At 35.1% G+C, this 21164-nt stretch overlaps 2 protein-coding genes across 2 annotated transcripts; one reads left to right on the top strand and one right to left on the bottom strand.

Moving 5' to 3' along the window:
- Positions 1 to 5: 5 nt before the first annotated feature.
- On the bottom strand, positions 6 to 3632 carry LOC111810205 (pheophytinase, chloroplastic). The gene is made up of 7 exons (XM_023696829.2): positions 3272 to 3632; positions 3079 to 3180; positions 2826 to 2964; positions 1995 to 2165; positions 951 to 1194; positions 637 to 728; positions 6 to 463 (listed from the first exon to the last, which is right to left on the bottom strand). Exons 1-7 carry the CDS (start codon positions 3372 to 3374, stop codon positions 196 to 198), a joined length of 1119 nt encoding a protein of 372 aa, XP_023552597.2. The 5' UTR covers positions 3375 to 3632; the 3' UTR covers positions 6 to 195.
- Positions 3633 to 6135: 2503 nt separating this feature from the next.
- Positions 6136 to 20710, top strand: LOC111810941 (uncharacterized). The gene is made up of 16 exons (XM_023697796.2): positions 6136 to 6484; positions 6600 to 6761; positions 7844 to 8023; positions 8279 to 8336; positions 9294 to 9344; positions 11120 to 11202; positions 12611 to 12698; positions 14457 to 14498; positions 14565 to 14639; positions 14788 to 14856; positions 16774 to 16889; positions 17356 to 17468; positions 18635 to 18714; positions 19672 to 19792; positions 19949 to 20015; positions 20143 to 20710. The coding sequence occupies exons 1-16, from the start codon at positions 6228 to 6230 to the stop codon at positions 20276 to 20278; spliced, it is 1698 nt and encodes a 565-aa protein (XP_023553564.1). The 5' UTR covers positions 6136 to 6227; the 3' UTR covers positions 20279 to 20710.
- Positions 20711 to 21164: the final 454 nt, after the last annotated feature.

The following is a 21164-nucleotide window of genomic DNA, read 5'->3' as shown; positions in this document are numbered from 1 at the left end:
ACAGCTTATCCCGAGCTGAAAATATATTCGCTTTATATATTACATCTGTTCCTAAAATAACAAAGTATTTTTTTGTTTACCAAATTTAATAAAAATTAGTTTCAAACTAATAATAAGATTTCATTTGAAAAGTATACATAAATCTCAAAATGGAGTGAAGATTCACAAGTGACAGTAAAATTTTGAGAGAATTCTTCAGAGCGTTGGTTGAGCTTGTTGCAGGGTTGCCAGCCAATCCATCAAAGCTGAGTTGACAAGCTCTGGAACTTCATCATGTGGGCAATGGCCTGCTTTCAAATGTACTACGCTTGTGTTGGGATAGAACTCTTTGATTCTGTTGGCCTTAGCAGGTCCAACCCATGGATCTAAGTCACCCCACAGCAACAACAATGGGCAACACAACTCACTCAGCACACTGTTTAGTGTATATTTGCTTTGATTGAACATGAATCTCGTCATCAATCTGCACCGAAATCGACAAACTTCATGTTCCGAGCAATGACTATGATTCACTTATCCATGTATTAAACTATCATGAGTTTCAAAATCCTAAGTTGATAGGTAAGAGTATGTCGATCTTTTATGTATATTTCTAATACTTCGCCTTTTCCAACTACGGGGAAGTAAAACGCGTACCTGTAATAAACTTCTCTAGCATTCGGGTCGGCTGCTGGCCTTGATATAGACTCTACCAGATAGTCATCCACATTTTCAGAATTTATGTACACCTGTAAGGGAAACCGAGATGAATTAAAAGACATTCAAGCAGGGTGTCACAATCGCACTTGCAAGCATGACCGTGACACACGACAACCTGAAATGCTTACAAAACGTGGATCACCATTTCAGACAAACAATTAGTTATTTTTGGTATAATGTTAGTTGGCACTGAACATGATCTCCAATAGCCTGACAATGCCCTAAAACAAAGAGCTTAGCAATCCACTTACACTCTTCAAAACAGAAACAATTCTAGCTGGTTGCTTAGTTTGCCAGAAAAGAACTCCAAGAAAGATCCGCTGAAAAAAGTCTTTCAATGGCTTCACGAGGAATTTCTGGAAGCTTGTTTCTTCTTCTGGCTCATCTGTCAACTTATTTGTGTCTCCGAACTGCCCGGCGGAGTTTAGTAATACGACTCCGCGAACTTGCTCCGGCGACCCTGCTGCTGAAACCAAGGCGGTAAATCCTCCGAGGCTGCCAAAGAACCATTAATTAGTCACTTCAATGCAACATCAAGAATTAGTTTGAATCAAAAGCCTAGTCCTGCTCCAGCCACCACTACTGACAACCAACATGGACAAACTTTTGGCTTTTGCTTTGCCATTGTAACCGTAGATTAAAACATCTAAAACAAACCATAATGAAGAAAGGAAGCTAATTTTAACCATGGTCGTACCATACTGAAATATGGGGTAAACAATAGAATTACAGTATAGGTTAGACTCGAAAAGTCGAGTTGAGACATAAGTTGAAGTAGACTCTACAAGGGAGTGCATGCAACTTAGAACACACATGCTTTGTATCCAAAAAAAAATGGGTGCCACACTTTGAAACATGCAGGTCTTTAGACATTGAAATGATAGCTAAAACACCAAATGGTGCCATCTTGACAAAATTGCAGGCATATAAATAATACCTTTTAGTTTGCTTTTATGAATGACTGTCATGTTTTAGAACAAACTGAAGTTCTTTGTGTCAAAATTGTGTATTTGAAAGTGGCCTTTTGTACTACAAACTTAACCTATAAAGCCATCCAAAAAACCTTCCAAAGAGTAGTTTGAAGAAGGAACTAGGACGCCTATTTTACGGTTACATTCTTTTTCGAGAAACCGAGCTTTCACCAAGATTTTTTCATAATATCTCTCAAAACAAATGACAACTGAAATCCTAAATAATTGTACATAAATATCAAATTGTAATGATGATAAAGATTTCGAGTACACAACGTTTATAGAGCTAAGTCCTTTAAACTTATATTCAGTCCATTTTATTACCTGTTCCCAACTAAAACTGCGGGCTGTTTCACTATTTCCTTCATAAAATCGACAACTTGGTCCCTCCAGACCATGGCATCGTACTCAATAATTGCTTTATCACTCCACCCAAATCCCAGCAAGTCTAAGGCATAAACCTTGTACTTTTTAGCCAGCTCTGGTATGTTATACCTTCATTTACGGAAAAAAAACCATAAAAAGATAAGGAATTGTTAGGATGACACAACAACGCACACACTCAATCTAGATGAACACAAAGAACAAGAGAAAGAAATGCAAGGAGGAATATTGACTAAAGGTTTACATTGATGACTTCAGTATGTAAAGTAACAGAGAATATGAAAAGTTTCAAAGCACTACATAAGGGGTATACATATATATAGTTCAGTTCATATATATAGTTTTACCAATATAACCATCTATTATATATAAAGATCTACCAACTTTTTACTATAAATAGTCATTTAGACCCTTTTGCATATATAGTTTTACCATATATATATATATATATAACAATTGAATAAGCTATAAATAATCAGCACGTCCCATGACCCAACCGGAAGCACTCAATTTATCGACAACAAGGATACAGTTAAGTTGTCACAAGATTCAGAAGTTCAAGTTCTTTGATTCATTCCATTTCTTAACACGTGAACTCAAATATTAATCATAATCCAAAGTTCCAATGCCTTGATTATTATATGAAGTTGAAACAAAAAGATAGAGAATTTGAACTTAAGATCTAACACCGAAAACTTAAGAGAACTTAATAGTTTCTCAACTCATTCATTAAAGTGCAACCATTAAGAAGAGAAGGCAACTAAATCAAACCTCCAATGAAATACAGAAGCACCAAAACCATGAATAAGAACTATTGGAGGACCTTCCCCTTGTACAACATAATGTATCTTGTGACCCCGCCACGTCCAGAAGTTATAACCTTCTGGCTTGAAAGGCAATCTTTCAATCCCTACAGAAATATTATAGCAAGACTTAGCCAAGCTGCATTGAATAACTCACTAGCAAACCCCATTAAAGAGGTTAAATATACACACACACACACACACACATAAAAGACTCTGACCTTGAGCAGGCTGCATAACCACAGAAGAGCCCATAACTGAAACTCCAGAAGCCACAATTCCCCTAAAGGCAAAACTTCTCCTGTTTATAACACATTTGCTTCCTCCGAGTACAAAGCCAAATTCAAACAATTCAGTACTTAGAATCCGCAACTAGAAACACGGAGAAAAAAAAAAGTAAGCTATGAATCTTACTATGTTGAAATGCTCTCCTCAGAGGAACAAAAGCCGAATTAGCAGTAAGGGCATAAATCTCTGTCTTATACGACGGCGCAATGCCGCTGGGCGAGGAAATCATCGAGAAGGGAAAAGATTATGCTACAATGTTCTAGATACTAAAGAATTAAGACGTTGAGTAAACTGTAAAATTCTTGCAAACGGAATCAAAAATCTAAAATCACGGCAAGTGGGGCTCGCCATTTGAGAGCTTAAAGCGTGTAATGTCTGTGGCTGGTGTGCATTGTGACGTTGTGGCAAGATTCTGGCCAATGCTCGTTCAGATTTATACCATTTTAGGCTTCTGGTGAAAGATGAGAAGCTGCCAATCGTTTCTTCGACTTGAAAGGGACCCCAAGAAAACGACGATCTCTCTGTACACACTGTTTCTGTTGTACTCTAGTTAGTTAGGATACTCCGCTCTCGCTCGAGAGACTTGTGTTCATGTCCTGACAACAGAACCACATACAGATAATATTATCTCCATTGGTACGAGACATTTTGGGAAGCCCAAAGTAAAGTTATGAGAGACTTGGATTCATGTCCTGACAATGGAACCACATACCGAGAATATTATCTCCATTGGTATGAGACATTTTGGGAAGCCCAAAGTAAAGTTATGAGAGACTCGGATTCATGTCCTGACAATGGAACCACATACAGAGAATATTATCTCCATTGGTACGAGACATTTTGGGAAGCCCAAAGTAAAGTTATGAGAGACTCGGATTCATGTCCTGACAATGGAACCACATACAGAGAATATTATCTCCATTGGTACGAGACATTTTGGGAAGCCCAAAGTAAAGTTATGAGAGACTCGGATTCATGTCCTGACAATGGAACCACATACAGAGAATATTATCTCCATTGGTACGAGACATTTTGGGAAGCCCAAAGTAAAGTTATGAGAGACTCGGATTCATGTCCTGACAATGGAACCACATACAGAGAATATTATCTCCATTGGTACGAGACATTTTGGGAAGCCCAAAGTAAAGTTATGAGAGACTCGGATTCATGTCCTGACAATGGAACCACATACAGAGAATATTATCTTCATTGGTACGAGACATTTTGGGAAGCCCAAAGTAAAGTTATGAGAGACTCAGATTCATGTCCTGACAATGGAACCACATACAGAGAATATTATCTTCATTGGTACGAGACATTTTGGGAAGCCCAAAGTAAAGTTATGAGAGACTCGGATTCATGTCCTGACAATGGAACCACATACAGAGAATATTATCTCCATTGGTACGAGACATTTTGGGAAGCCCAAAGTAAAGTTATGAGAGACTCGGATTCATGTCCTGACAATGGAACCACATACAGAGAATATTATCTCCATTGGTACGAGACATTTTGGGAAGCCCAAAGTAAAGTTATGAGAGACTCGGATTCATGTCCTGACAATGGAACCACATACAGAGAATATTATCTTCATTGGTATGAGACATTTTGGGAAGCCCAAAGTAAAGTTATGAGAGACTCGGATTCATGTCCTGACAATGGAACCACATACAGAGAATATTATCTCCATTGGTACGAGACATTTTGGGAAGCCCAAAGTAAAGTTATGAGAGACTCGGATTCATGTCCTGACAATGGAACCACATACAGAGAATATTATCTCCATTGGTATGAGACATTTTGGGAAGCCCAAAGTAAAGTTATGAGAGACTCGGATTCATGTCCTGACAATGGAACCACATACAGAGAATATTATCTCCATTGGTATGAGACATTTTGGGAAGCCCAAAGTAAAGTTATGAGAGACTCGGATTCATGTCCTGACAATGGAACCACATACAGAGAATATTATCTCCATTGGTATGAGACATTTTGGGAAGCCCAAAGTAAAGTTATGAGAGACTCGGATTCATATCCTGACAATGGAACCACATACAGATAATATTATCTCCATTGGTATGAGACATTTTGGGAAGCCGAAAGTAAAGTCACGAGAGCTTATGTTCAAAGTGTACAATATCATTTCATTGTGAGGAGTCGTGTTCATCTAATAGACATCAATGACGTGTTTTTATTGGGAATAATTTGAATAAAAATAAGCCTTAAATCATAATTACTGCTTTGTAATATATTTTTTATTAAACAAAGTAAATAAAAAATTAGTATAATATTTACGGAAAAAAATATAATGTTTTAGTAACATAATTTACCCAAAAAAAAGAACTCAACATAATTTTAATTTAAATATTATAATCATTATTTTAAAACCTTAAATTATAATAATAATAATAATATTTATTAGAGACTCTAAAGTAAATTGTTTTTACCATGATTTCACAAATTTGGGATTTATTATTCAAGATAAAAGTATAATTATCTTGATATTTAAAGTAAAAAATAATGGTTATTATGAACGGTAGTATATATATATATATATATTACAGGTAAAAGAAATAGAGATTTAACAGGGATTATAATTCTCCGACCACGGACTCTCCACATTATATTTTTCATTTGCAATTTTAATTCACAATCTATTAGAGGGGGGTCCACGTGGAGACTCGATTCTAAATGAAAATCTCTCATATTTATTATATTTTTAGTCAATTAACTTGACGAAGGATTGTTGGGAACGAGTCTCACATTCTCTAATTTAAGATCATAGATTTATAAGTAAAGAAATACATCTCCATTGGTATGAGATATTTTGGGAAGCTCAAAGCGAAGCCATGAGAGCTTATGCTTAAAGTGGACAATATTCTATCATTATGGAGAGTCGTGATTCCTAACATGTTATTAGAGCCATGAATTCTATTTTCATTTAAAAATAAAATGTTTTACCGTTATACCCTTAAAACATTTATTCCCTTACTCCCATTTTCATTTTCGCGGCAAACTATTCCACTGAATTCTATCTCCATTTCCGTTCCTCATCAATCCCACAGTCACACTCTCGCAACCAATGTGGCGGCGGAGTTTCAGCAGCGCCGCTGGATCTGCGGCCGTCTTGAAGAATCAGAAATGGGATGCTTTGGTAATCGGCGGTGGCCACAATGGCCTTACCGCTGCCGCGTACCTAGCTCGTGGCGGTCTCTCCGTCGCAGTACTTGAGCGACGCCATGTACTCGGTGGCGCTGCCGTGACTGAAGAACTCATCCCCGGCTTTAAATTCTCCCGGTGCAGTTACCTACAGAGTCTCCTCCGTCCATCTGTCATCAAGTCGGTTTAACTGTTTTTATAATCTAATCTGTTTGTTCGCTTTTCATTCCTCGTTCAAGTCACTGAGTTTACTGATCGATCATTTTTTTAAAAAATCATCTCTAATGGAGGTCAGGGAATTAGAGCTAGCGAGGCACGGATTAAAGCTTTTAAAGAGGAATCCATCATCCTTTACGCCTTGTTTGGATGGGCGATATCTTTTGTTAGGTCCTAATAAGGATCTTAATTATTCAGAAATTTCCAAGTTCTCCAAACGAGACGCTGACGCTTATCCCAGGTCTGTATCCTTCCATTTTTGCATGTTTGTATTATTGATCAGCTAATGCCAAAGCAGCTCTAATGTTGGGCTTATGTTTGATTAAGAGTTACATTAATGATTGAAATTTTTAATGATTGAAAAGGGAGGTATAATCATGGTATGTACAGAAGACTTTCCCAACTTGCAACGAGGGTGGTATAACTATAGGATGTAAAAATATTAGACAGTTTACACTAAGATATAGCTTCGTAAACAACATTGTCGAAAAGTTTTGTGTTGGTCTGTGTCTTTTCTGCAAATATTCTTTGATTTTATTCTTTTCACAGATTCCAAAAGAAAGCCAAGATGAAGTTTTTCCATAATAGGGCTTTTGCATTCTTGAAAGGGTGGTACGTTAAGGCCATATTTACAAAAGACTTTTCCAATTTGCAATGAGGAAGGTATAACTATAGGATGTAAAAATATTAGCCAGTTTACACTAAGATATATCTTCGTAAACAACATTGTCGAAAAGTTTTGTGTTCGTGTAGGTCTGTGTCTTTTCTGCAAATATTCTTTGATTTTTTTCTTTCCACATATTCCAAAAGAAAGCCACAATGAAATTTTTCTATATTAGGGCTTTTGCATTCTTGAAAGGGTGCTAGGTTAAGGCCATATCCAAAAATTCCTTTATCTCCCTAGGAAATGTGAGATGTCACTCAATATATTGAGAATTGTTGACCAAAAATTATGAGCGTATGTACATTGCATAAACAAGTGGCTTTGTAATTCGTTTTCTTTCTTGCATAATGGACACCAATTTGGAGAAAGAGTGATGTAAGGCATTCTTTTTTGAAGAATTACATTTTCTAAGAAGAGCAAAGAATACATAGGCTTATGAACTTCGAATGATTACATAGAATGCCAGACAAGATGACTGGGCTGTGTGACATTGTCTATTGACTGACTTAGTTAAGTCTTCAATATGTTTGACGTTGTTTACTGTATCTAAAATCCGAATCTTCTATTAACCACACTTTTGTTCATTCTCAGACTTGTTCGACTATGTTTAATAGATAAAACGTGAGTATCTTAAAATCTTCCATTTTTGGTGCATACAGATATGAGGCTCAATTAGAAAGGTTCTGTAAATTCATGGATCTTCTTCTGGACTCACCCACGCCAGAGATCCTGCATGACATTTCATCTCTTAAACATCGGCTGGGGGATAAGTTAAAAAATTCAGCTTTTTGGGCAAAATGTCTTCGAAGCGCTCTTTCTTTGGGGCAAAAGGATATGGTGTAGGAGCTCTATCTCTATTATTTATTTGTATGTGTTTATCTAATCTAAGTTTTATTGAAAAATGCTGAAACTTTTGTCAATTTCTCATTGAACTTTGGCTTTAAAGGGACTGCATTCTTTTAGCAGTGTTGCCATTTTAAACTTTATATTATTTTTGTTTAAACTTCAATTCACGAGCTGGCTGAGAATCCCTTTTAAATGCGTTTCGTTTTATTACGATCCATTTTTAAGTATGTTGTTATTGATTTTTGCAGAGACTTCACGGACCTTCTGTTTTCTCCGTCTTCGAAGGTTTTAAACAATTGGTTTGAGGTTGTCATCTAATTTTTTAATGTCTGTTCTACTCTTTCAAATACTGACAATCTTAATTGTTCTATTTGTATTCGATATAAGAGTGATCAACTTCCTCTCCCTTCACCTCCGCCAGTCAATTTTCTATCTTGCACTTGAAATTTAAACTATGTTCTTGTTTCACATTTCTTAATTTTAGTCTTTGAAGTATATTTTTCTCATTTTTCCAGAGTTCTTGCCAGATGTGATTCCATTATACAGTCAACTGATTCTACTACAAATTGGAAATCATTTTTCTCAGTAGTTCATTTTAGCCTTTGAGCCTTTGCTAATTACTTTATAACCAATAATTTATGGAGTTGACTGTGCAAGGGATTTGTTGCCTGTCTGTCTTCTAGCCATACCTTCTGTCATTTCTCAATATTTTGAATTACATTACCTCCGTAAGATATACAAGAAGCATAGATACATTAGTTTAACTAGCATGTTTGTGTCAGACATTTGAACACTTTGATACTCGTTGGACATGTATACAAACACTCTTTAGCGCTATAGATGTGTTCGACACTGGTTGTACAAAGTCAATATAGGTCCAACATTTATCAGACACGGATCAAACACTTGTAAAGTACACTAAATAGTCACATGATAATATAGGACAAAAAATAAATAAAGTTTGAGAGAGAAATACATCAAACTCGTTTAAGCATGTATAAACTTATTTTAAGCATGTATAAACTTATTTCAAGCATGTATAAACTTATTTCAAGCATGTATAAACTTATTGACTTTGAGTTTTCTAGTACAAAAATGTATATTTTAATAAATGGGTCCTTATCGTGTCTATGTCCTAGATTTTTAAAATTGACTTGTCACTGTATCAGTGTCATGTGGTATCCGTATCCGTACTTCTTACTATATTTGATGATTAAATTGTTTGTAGTTTCTCTAACAAATTCTTCATCACATATTATTTAGGGAGATGTTCTGAAAGCTACACTTGCAACAGATGCTATCATAGGGACGGTGGTAAGGATTCTTATATGTCAACAATCTATATATATATGCTTAGAATATAATTGAATAAATTTTAAACTAGTGAAATTTCATACTATACTATCTTGACACTCGTCCTCCCAACTCATTCGCCTTTTTTTATATCCATGGATGCCTTTCTTTTCTTGCCCACTTTTCTCATGGCTTCCTCCGACTAGAACTATGCTCCTCAATCAACTCTTATTGAGACAAAGAAATTCTTGTTGAAGATAGATGGCTTTTACTTGCTAAACTCAAACTCCTCACTCTCTCTTTGAAATATTCAGGAGCATCATAGCCAATCTTTATTACATGTGGTTGCCAAAAAAACTCATAAGATGTTAAATCCTAGATAGGTGGCCACCATACTTTAAACCCTTATTTTTCATCGGCTTTAGTGACCATTAGGCCAACCCATGGTGGTTGTTTCCTACTTCTCATCATTCCCCACCATTTGAAAACCCTTAAAGATAAATGCTCGACCATCCAACTTCATACGTAGAAATTCCCTCAAGAGACTCCCAATTGAAAAACAATATTTGGTTTTTCCCTTCAGGTTGTTTCTTTGGTTTTAGAGGAATGAAGTGTTTTGATGTTTCTTATTTAAAAAAAAAAAACACTTTGTTTTTTTCTTGGGCTGGCATAGTGGTCATTAAAACACTTCTCTGGAAAATCTTACCCCCCACTCACTGCCGCTGTTCGATGCTAAAGGATCGTGAATTAAATCCTAAGCAGTCACCTCTTTGAGATATAAAAGTTTCAGCTTTCTTGCTACTAAATTTCATGGAGTTTGATAGTTCTACTAGTGTAGTTCAGATTCTCTAATTGGCCTACCTAAGATTTTCCCAAAATGAAAGAAGCTATTGCATCAAACCTCCTTGGGTTGGCATATTGGTCAATAAGGGCCGTGGTCTGACACTTAAGATCATGAATTAAATCCTTAGGAGGCACTTATTTGGGATATTAAAGACTTAGCTTTCTTGCTTCCAAATATTATGGAGTTCGATGGTTCTATTAGTGAAGTTAGATTCACTAATTGGCCTAACGTAGGTTTTCCCAAAATGAAAGAGACCTTTACATCAAACCACATTTGATTGACTTAGTGATCAATAAAGACCAAAGTAAGTGAGAAAGGAGTTTAGAAGGTATAGATTTGAGTTATGGTGGCCACCTACTTTGGATATAATAACCTACCAGTTTTCTTGACAATCAAATGTAGTAGGATTAGACAGTTGTGCTATGAGAATAATTGAGGTGTGTGCAAGCTAAAAGAAAAGAAAAGCAAATAAATCTATTACTTTGAGATACTCTGTCAACTTGAATGTTGACAACATATAATTGGTTATTCAATCATATTAGTTGACGTCTGATAGAGCTCAAATTTTTAACATTTGTATATTCATCTCTCAGCAATCTGCTCCCATTTAACATAGTATACCACTATTCAATCATATTTAACATTGAATACCACCATTTGATCATATTAGTTGTTGTGCTATAGTCATATAAAGCTCAAATTTTTTAACATTAGTACATTTTATCTCAATGCAATCCGTTCTTATTTTCACATACTTCAATTTTCCTTTGTCAAGAGGCATAATATGAATAATCAATTACTTTTGGATGTTTTTGTTAAATCGTTGTGATTATTATTACTTTGTGATTCTGTAATTGGACAAGGATGTGCTTAATATTGTCAATTATACAGAATCAGAATACTAACAGTAACAACTATCTTTACCTACTTGACTTCGTAGTTCATATTGTAGGGAAGTGTGCACACACCTGGTAGTGGATATGTGCTACTTCATCATGTGATGGGTGAAACTGATGGGGATCGTGGTATCTGGTCGTATGTATTCCAGTTTTTGTTTTGACATATAAATTGCAAAGCATAGATTAGAAACTGTAAATTACCTGTTGTTCCTTTTCATTTATATGCAATTTAAAAGCATTGATTTTTCAAAGGGCACACGGATTTGTATCTTGTTTAAAAATATGAAGTAGCCTGGTTGAAAATTTGTTTACTAGCTGGCTCCATGTCAGGGTCCAAACATTGATGATAATCATAGCTCCATTCGATTTTTGGCATTTTTGTATGTTGTCATTATTTATTTTTTTGGGTAAGAAATCGAGCTTTTCATAAAGAAAAATAAAAGAACGTACAAGGACATACAAAAAAAACAAGCCCACAAAAGAGGTCTCAATATTAACTACCGGAATGGACCCCAATCCAAACGAATGAGACCAAGCTGGTAATTACTAAAAGCCCAATGAACGGACATCTATGAAGATGCATTAAACCTAGCGACCTCCCAAACCTACTCCCAAGATCTCTCAATCCTTCTAAAAATTCTACTAGAGAAGCCAAATCCCGCAAAAAATATCAAAGAAACAAGCATTTTTTTCAACATTTATTTGATCCTTCATTAACTTTTCAAGCTCGTATTTCTGTGGACTACAAATCTCATATATATTTTCTAACAATTTTAAACTTTAATTTTCTTACAAATCTTGGCTTATTTTATGGGTGGGTTATTGTATAAATTTGATCTTATGTCATCGTATTTTAAGGTGAGAGAATGTATTATCTTGCACAACTGGAGATCCTTCCTTTAGCGATGCTGTTTATTGAGGGCTTGGTTTTTTGTAAGCTCATGTATTTTTTTCATTTTTTCTTAATGAAAGGTATTTATTCATATAAATAGAAAAGAAGAAGAAGAAGAAGAAGAGAGCAATGAGCAATTGTTTCTGATTATCCTCCAAAGTTAATTTTCTTTTGAACAAGATAAAATTCTTTTATTGATTAATGAAAAGGAACCATCGTGTTCAAGGACATACACTTCCTAAGGAGTTTAAAAGAAAAATTCAAACAAACAATGCTAGAAGAGTTATAAAGCAAACACCATTGACCCTGAAGTTAGCTAGATCAAAGCACTTTAGTCTATATAATAAATATGAATTGGGTTCTTTTTTTTTTTTTTTTTTTTTTTTTTTTCTTCTTCTTTGTAGTAACCAGCGAATAGTGTAGAATAGGAAGCTGGGTTTTCTCTTTTGTTCTTGAAATATGTTTTTATTTCCCCATTGTTGAGTTCCCATATGGATGTACTATTATTATTTTTCTTTAAACCAGTGATAAATGTTTCTTGCCTTTTTTTTTTTTTTTCTCAATGAAAGCACATTTATTCTTCAAAAAAAAAATCTAATTTTATGAAAACATTGTTCATTAAGCATGTAGTTTAATTAAAAGTTTCTCCCAGGTATGTTGAAGGTGGTATGGGCTCTGTATCAATGGCCATTAGTAATGCAGCAAGGGAAGCAGGCGCTCATATTATCACAAATGCTGAGGTACAATTGCTTCTTTGTTTCTATTTTTGGATTATTTATTATTATTATTATTTTTTTGGATAAGATAAATTTTTATTGATATTTGAAATTTACAAAAGGGATTTGCTGTCCATGATGTTTACAAAAAAACCTTCTCAATTTACAATAAGGGGGGTATGATGGTAGGATGCAAAGGTATTAGACAATTTACACCAAGATATAGCGTGATAAACAACATTGTCGAGAGCGTAGTATAAGTTTGTTCCTTCTCCGTGAATACTCTTTGTTTCTATTTTGGGATTAGAAAAAAATTATTGTTGAATAATATTAAAAAGTATACAGAAAGATCCTGAACATAGATTATTTTATTAAGCACCAATAACCTTTCAATAACCTCCCGAAAGGTTTGAGATTCGTTTCTCCACGTCCATCCCAAATTGAGCAAATAAAATAAGTATACAAAAGGGAAACAAGATTGCAACCTATTTTTCTCTTTAACACAACTAAAATTTTCATTAATTATTGACACTTTCATATGTAATCAAAGACTCCAAAAAGAAGATTACTAGAAAATTTAACCAATTAAAGTTTACAGCAATCCCATTTCCAGATAAATTACAAAAAGCTATTGAATTGGTAAGTGAGGAAGCTCTCTGATATTTAATTGAATCCAACAAATTCTGAAATTGCATTTTAATCATGGTCACTCTTGGTGTTTTTCTTGTCTCCATAGATATGTTTAGAGTTTTCTCTATAGAGAAGTTCTGCCTTTACTCAATAAAAAGCTGAAAGACTGATTACTTCAATTTAGCAAGCCTTGTCTCATGGTGTTTTTCTTGGACTCTCAATTATCTACCCCTTTGAGGTTTAATCATGGTTATGTTGATGTATAGAAAGTAAGATTTTCTTTTTATAGAAAACTAACTTTATTAAAAGATGGGTTCGATCACATCCCTCCTAGAACTCTCCTACAATGAATACGTTTCTAATCCTCTCTAACCAAGATAAACCAAAGAATGGACAAGAATTGAGTCTACAAGTGAACCCAACCTCTTGGAACGTAGAGTCTATCATAACCTCTTCTAACGCCTTTGGGTGCTCAATCTCTACACAAATGCTATTCTAAAATCCTATGAAAAAAAAATCAAAATTTAACTCTGATCAGGCATAACCACTAAAGATGATTCAAATCTTCATATCCTCATCCCTCGCCTCTTTGCCTTCAAGGCTGGTCTTCTATTTTGGCTTCTGATAGCCCTTGCAAGTGTGAGTTTTAAGGCATGTTTAAGTCTTGAGTTTCTGGGGAATTTTCTGGACAGAGCTCTTTTTTGGTTTACTTGGGAGGAGGAAATCATAGATTTTTTGGAGACAGGTCATATTTGTTTGATTCCAATTTACTTCTTCTTGGTGGTGTTCAAATAAGTTATTTACAAGGGAAAATAAAAAATTGCTTATGTATGAATGAACAAGTGATAAATGATAATGAAAAACTAAACCTCTGCAAATCTCTTGGAAACCTCTTCTCTTGTACTTCTATGGTGGGTGGAGTTTCTTTTACCCCTGACCCTTTGGTTGTTCTTTAGTAGTCTTTCTTATAAATATATTTCTCTATTTCCTATTTTAAAAATGAAAAAACAAAACAAAGGAGCAGCTGGGTTGCCTCTCCGTAATAAATTACAGTCGATTGTTTGGGAAAATTACATATGTTAGTGCATGTAATTCATATTAATGCATAAACTTGCATGTCATCCTTATTCTTTTTAATTTTTTTTTTGTTAGGTGTCAGAATTGATGGTTGAGGACTCTGGTAGAGTAAAAGGGGTTAGTATTTACATCCTGCTGACTTTGAAGTATTGATCATAAAGTGATGACACGGGAATTATATAGGTGCGTCTAGCCGATGGCACATGTGTGCAAGCCTCAACTGTTCTGTCAAATGCAACGCCTTATAAAACATTTATGGTAAGCATTGTAAATTTTTGAATTTTAAGTACTTCTAGAAACATGCGGTCACATTAGCTGATTGACACCTAATAAATTGTGATAATTTGTTGAATTCCACCACAGATATGATAATATCAATTGGACTTTCTACTTTTTATGCACACAGGAACTAATGCCTCCTGATATACTTCCCGATGAGTTTCTACGCGCTATTAAACATGTTGATTACCGATCTGTAAGATTTCTTCCTTTCTTTCTTTCTTTCTTTTTTTTTTTTTTTTTTTTTTTTTTTTACAAGAAACAACGCTTTTCATTGAAGAAATGGGAAAAAAAGATACTAGCTCCAACAAAGGAGAAAAACAGAAAAGAAAAAGAGCAATGTAAGAGAAGGAAATTGTGGGAAAGTAAAGGCGGCTAAGTTTAAATTAATACCTTGAAGAGAGAACCCCTAGAAAAGCTTAGAATTTGGACGCCAAAGTGAGGCCTTCGAATGTGCCACCTCAAAACGATTTAACTTTTAATATGCCTCTCCTTTTGGAAGATTATTATTGATAAAGCAGAAAGAAGGTTATCATGTTATACTTCCAAAGGCGGAAGACTCACCCTAATACAAGCCACACAACTTACCACATGTTCCGATTTGAAATGCAACAAAAAGTGGCTACAGTCATAGAAAGGTTATTAGAAACTATCCGTGGAAATATGGCCAACACCTTGTCCGATGGAGTATCATAAACCTCCCAGACAAGAGAGGACTTGGTCTATTTTCAATAAAGGAGAAGAACAAGGCTCTCCTCGCCTAATGGATGATATTATCATGAAGACAGTGCCTTGTGGAAAAAATTTATAAGGGTCAAATATACTCCTACATCATATACAAATTGACCCCTTCCACCTCTGCAAAGGGGCCGTGGACATACATAAAAAACACCAAAACCTTGTCACCAGTCAAATTTGTCATAGGATGGGTGGAGGAAGCACATCTTTCTGGACTAACCTTGGACTAAAAACACCATGCTAACCTTTCAGTATCCACTTATGTATAGACTCTCTCATAGGAAAACAACCACGATCAAAGAAACATAGAATGATGTTAACAATTTATGGGACCTAAAGCTTAGTAGGTGCCTTTAGGAGAATTAAACCATGGAATGGGCTGAATTAAGCCTTGACCTTGCGCTAGTTGTAATGTCTAAAGAAGCAGACTCATTGACATGGCTTCTAGCGCTGACGGAGTCTTCTCTACAAATTTTTTTATGATGGACATAGGAAAAAAGAGGCAATAAACACCATGCTAGCAAAGACAATATGGAAAGAAAATCACTCTAAAAGGTGAAGTTCTTCATTTGGGAAATAGTGCATAAAGCCATTAGCACAAATGAAAATCTACATAAAAGAATGCCCTATATGACTCTATATCCAAGTTGGTGCCCATTATGCAATTACGAAGTCACTTATTTATGCAATACACATACGCTCATAATTTCTTGAAAAGGATTCTCATTCTTTTTGGATGACATCTCACTTTTCCCTAGTGAGGTAAAGAATTTATTGAAGATGACCTTAACATACCACCTCTTCAAGAATTCAAAAGTGTTTCTATGGAAAAATCTCATTATGGCTTTTTTTGGAATCAATGGAAAGAAAAAAATAGAAGAGTATTCACAAAGAACATGTCTTGTGTAAATTGTCTAATATTTTTGCTTCCTATTATCATACCTCCCTTATTGTAAATTGGGAAGGTTTTTTTCATAAACATCATGGATAACACATTCCTTTTGTAAATTTCAAACATCAATGAAATTGTCTATTATAAAAAAGCAAAAAAAAAAAAAAAAAAAAAACTTTCTGATTTATTTCCAACCATAGTTCCAAAAGAATTGCTTTTACAGCGTTGAGCCATAAGAGATGAGGCCGAGAAGGAAAGCAAGGACCCATTAAAAACTGTAGCAAGTTGCACTTTGTGTCATTTGACTATCATGGTGATTGTAATTTATGTTTAGGGATAATTGCTTAAATTATAATAACCTCTGCGATGGGTGGTTCTTACATTTTCTCCTCAATTTTATTACTATTAGTTTACTTTTTGTTTCTTCTAAAAAACGAATTGATTCATTCGTACTTGAAACATTTTTGTCATTCAATGAAACAGGCAACTACCAAAATTAACTTAGCAGTTGACAAAATACCCCACTTTCCTTGTTGTAAGTTGAGCCCATCTGAAGCAGAACATCAGCTCGTTGGCACCATTCATATTGGTGCAGAAAGGTATGCTAAGAGTAGCCCATCATCTTGTTATTTGCTTCTATTTTAAATCTTTGGAAGTGGTGGAAACTGATAATCTTCTAGTTATGCTTAAATAACTGGCAGTTATACTGGAGAATACATTAACTTAATATTTGATCACCGAAAGAATTATGTTCTTGGACAGCAAGTAGAAGCAAAATAACAGATTGAAAGAAACTATAGCAAATCATTTTGTTTCCCTTTTCCTTGCCACTGTCACTAAGCTAGACTAAAAAGACGAGAAGATTGGTGTAACTATCGAAAATACGAGCAGGTTTTAGAAGATACATGTGCTAATGTTGGTTATTAAAGTGTCATGTCTCCTCGCTGGTCACAATTTGGCATGCGACTTCACCATCCATGATAGAATGCTTTTCTTTCAATGTCATGCAAGATAGCATGTAGTTCCTTAGAACTTCAGTTGTTAAACCTTGTTCTTCTGATTTAGTATGGAGGAGATTGACTTGGCTTGTCAAGATGCTTCTAATGGCTTACCGTCTAGAAGACCTATTATTGAGATGACAATCCCCTCTATACTAGACCGGACAATATCTCCTCCAGGTTTGCAACATATTATATTCTATCTGTTTGTTCTTTTTGGTAATAATATTCTATCTGTTTGTTCTTTTTGGTAAGATTATTCTATCGATGTGTGACATTGATATAAATATGCTTATTGCATTAATCCACTTCTTATTCTCCTGAGTTTATGGTTGGTTCAACCATGTATTGGAGAAGAAGAACAATATATTTAGTTTTCTTTTTAGGATAAGAAACCACATCATCATTAAGATAAAGTTATACAAAAAAAGGGGACGACCACACCCGATTGAATAGTAGAGCACTCTGACCAATATGTTTTTTGAATTGGAAACAATACTTTTCATTAATGCAATAGGGTGTTTAGCATTGTGAAGAAAGGGCAGAGTTTTTGCAGCAAGAGAGAGCCAAAAAAGATAACGACTCGAAGAAACTATCGAATTAGTTTTCCTTTTCCTTGATAATGCGATTATTCCATTTGGACGTATATGAACGGAAGGCCCTAATGAAATTCAGCCATAAAACTTCCTTCTCACATTTGAAATAATGTACAACCAAAACAGAGGCCAGCCGCATGGATGTTCTCCTGGCAGCACATTGCACCAACCAAAGAAGGAAAAAGTCAGTCCCCAGAAAACTGTAGGATGAGATATTTAGCCCTCTTAGATAGTAGCTGCCTTTTCACATTCCTCGAGTTTTTTTTTTCAGATCCACATGATTCCAGGTCCACGTGAGAGATTTAACTGCCCTTGAATCTATAAGGTTAATTGCTTGTTTTTAACAAAATTTCCCCTCAACCTTAAAGCATTAGTACAATTAAACCTTATTGTTATTATTTTATTAATGGTCAATAAGAAAATGTACAAACTATCCCTAATTCAAAGGGGTTGATACAATTAAATCCTTAAATTATAGATATTGTTACCATTAAACTCAAAATTTTAACCGTGAGAAGATTATTTAAAATATTCAACGACTAAAATATGAGTAATGAAATGATAATTCATGTTTGGAAGATGTAAATTATAGTTCCCTTGTTATATTCTTAAGAAGTTAAATTGTTAGTTTACCTAATGTAGTTGTATAAAGAAAAGTCATAGGATGCTGGCCTTCTTTGTATGTGATCGGCAATTTGAGTTTATTAACAACCTATTCTGACTGAATTGATGGAGTCTTTTGTCTTGTAGGCAAGCATGTGATCAATTTATTTATTCAGTACACTCCATACAAACCATCCGATGGTTCTTGGGAAGATCCTGTTTATAGGGTGAGTTCAGTTCTAGAATGAATATAAGTTGTTTACTTTGGGCACTATAATAGGAGATTTGAGCATCTAATTGCTCGTTTTAATTCCCTTGTTTCTCTGTTTCTCTGTTTCTAGAATGAATCTTGTAGAGTTTCTCTGTTTTAATTCCCTTGTTTTTCTCTCATCTCTCATCTATTTGCTCGTTCAACACACACCATAATTCATAATTAACCCGTTTGATGCTTCCTTGGAAATTCTGCTTATAGTAACCTCGGTAGTAGATCATGGATATCGTGGATTCTGGTTGCACATTTAATTTGCATGAGGTCAACTTCTACTGACTTGTGTACAATGTGTTTGTAATAGCCCAACCCACCATCAGCAGATATTGTCCTCTTTGGGCTTTCCCTTTCGGGCTTCCCCTCTAGGTTTTTAAACGAGTCCATTAGGGAGAGGTTTCCACACCCTTATAAATAATGTGTTTTCTTCTCCTCCCCAACCGATGTGGGATCTCACAATCCACCACCCTTCGAGGCTCAGCATCCTCACTGGCACTTGTTTCCTTCTCCAATCAATGTAGGACCCCCTAGTCCACCCCCTTCGGGGTCCAGCGTCCTTGCTGGCACACCATCTCGTGTCCACCCTCTTTCGGGGCTCAGTCTCCTCGCTAGCTCATCGCCCGATGTATGGCTATGATACCATTTGTAATGGCACAAGCCCACCGCTTGCAGATATTGTCCTCTTTGGGCTTTATCTTTCGGGCTTCTCCTCAAGGTTTCTAAAACGCGTTTGCTAGGGAGAGGCTTCCACACCCTTATAATGAATGTTTTGTTATCCTCCCCAACCGATGTGGGATCTCACAGTGTTCTTGATCATTTTTACTCCAAGACTGCCTAATAATGCTGAAAACTTAATTGTTACTAATCTTGATACATTTTATCAGTCCAGCTTTGAGCGCATTGAATTCTCTCTTTGCAGGAATCGTTTGCTCAAAGATGTTTTGCTTTGATTGATGAATATGCACCTCAGTTTAGCTCATCAGTTATTGGTTATGACATGTTAACTCCCCCTGATCTTGAAAGAGAAATTGGTCTGACAGGTAAAGCATCTTCTGCAGGAATGTTAGCTTAGTCATCTTGTACAAAATCAGTGGAGAGTGTCTTTGTTATGTCTTTTAAATGTCTTATGGATGAGCACAAAATCACTTCAGTACTACGTAGTTGATAACAAATCTCTTATAAATTTCCTTTTGCAGGAGGGAATATCTTCCATGGCGCCATGGGGTTGGACTCGCTCTTCCTTTTGCGGCCAGTTAAAGGATGGTTAGTCGTCCAGTCTGATATATAATGGGGAACTAATTTCTTTAATATTTTAGACAGCTTTTTTCTGTTCTTTTGAATTTATAAATGAGTGATTTGAATGGTGGGAGGTTGTCCAATGCCAATGCAGGTCAAATTATAGAAGTCCAGTGAAAGGGCTGTATTTGTGTGGAAGTGGTGCCCATCCTGGAGGAGGTGTGATGGGGGCGCCTGGTCGTAATGCTGCAAACTTGGTTCTTCAAGATTTGAACAGACAACTCAAATGAGCTCATTGTTCTCCATAAAGCTTACCTCTTTTCTTCCACGTCGAGTTTGCGTGTTGTATGCAGCAACTTTCGAACGGGTTAAAAGTATTTTCAGTCAATAAAAAAATAAAAAAAAGCTCTATCTTCCCTCTCTATCTATCCAAGGGATGGAAGGACCGAGGCCTTTGATGTCCCCTCCTGTTAAGAATTGGGTCCTCATCACTAGCCAACATGTTTTTCTCTCATGTCTTTCTTCGTTCATAGTTCGATATTCTGGTGTCCTAGGCGTAGAAGACCACACTAATCTATCGTGAAACACTACTTCAGATTTAGAATATTAGAACATCCTAGAGCTTTCTTTATAACCAAATGTAGTAGTGTCATTGTAAGTTTAATTGAGATGTTTGATGCATAACTATTATAAAATGTTCTTGGTCGAGAAAATTTTCTTTTTTTTTGTTCTCAAAATTTTTATAACGCTTGCAGTCATATCCACTTTGGTGTATGTTATAACTTTATTGGAGAATAACACGATAAGTTGGAAGCTTGAACTTTTCAAATAAATACTGAAATCATTGATCTATTTAAAGTTTTAAATGTCAACGCTCATAAAAATATTTTTTTTTTTATTTTGTAAAAATTATTTTAAAAAATAATAAAGTATTTCCCTCTTTTAAAATAAGGTAATTTATAACTATATAAAAAAGATTATTTATTTAGGTGTTTTAATTTTTGCATTTAATTTTCTATAATTTATTTTAATAAAAAACTTATTTTATTTATTTATTTTTTGTGGAACAATTTCAAAATAAAAAAATATAATTAAAGTATATAAAATAAATTAGTTATTTAAAGCCTTTGGAATTCACGTCCATCTGCAAATTTTATTTTTATTTTTTAATTTATT

This window comes from Cucurbita pepo, chromosome 14 (assembly GCF_057944985.1).
Source record: "Cucurbita pepo subsp. pepo isolate OVF chromosome 14, ASM5794498v1, whole genome shotgun sequence".
NCBI classification, from domain to species: domain Eukaryota; kingdom Viridiplantae; phylum Streptophyta; class Magnoliopsida; order Cucurbitales; family Cucurbitaceae; genus Cucurbita; species Cucurbita pepo.
The sequence above is the reverse complement of the archived record's forward strand: the minus strand, read 5'-3'. Positions and strand labels throughout refer to the sequence as shown.

Bases quoted from the DNA above. Each gene is read 5' to 3' on its own strand.
- LOC111810941 (XM_023697796.2), top strand. From the start codon at position 6,228: ATGTGGCGGCGGAGTTTCAGCAGCGCCGCTGGATCTGCGGCCGTCTTG. The intron at 6,485-6,599 runs GTCGGTTTAACT...AATGGAGGTCAG, and splicing joins CTCCGTCCATCTGTCATCAA to GGAATTAGAGCTAGCGAGGC. The intron at 6,762-7,843 runs GTCTGTATCCTT...TGGTGCATACAG, and splicing joins GACGCTGACGCTTATCCCAG to ATATGAGGCTCAATTAGAAA.
- LOC111810205 (XM_023696829.2), bottom strand. From the start codon at position 3,374: ATGATTTCCTCGCCCAGCGGCATTGCGCCGTCGTATAAGACAGAGATT. The intron at 2,166-2,825 runs GTTTGATTTAGT...CCGTAAATGAAG, and splicing joins GCTTCTGTATTTCATTGGAG to GTATAACATACCAGAGCTGG. The intron at 464-636 runs GTACGCGTTTTA...ATTTCGGTGCAG, and splicing joins GCTAGAGAAGTTTATTACAG to ATTGATGACGAGATTCATGT.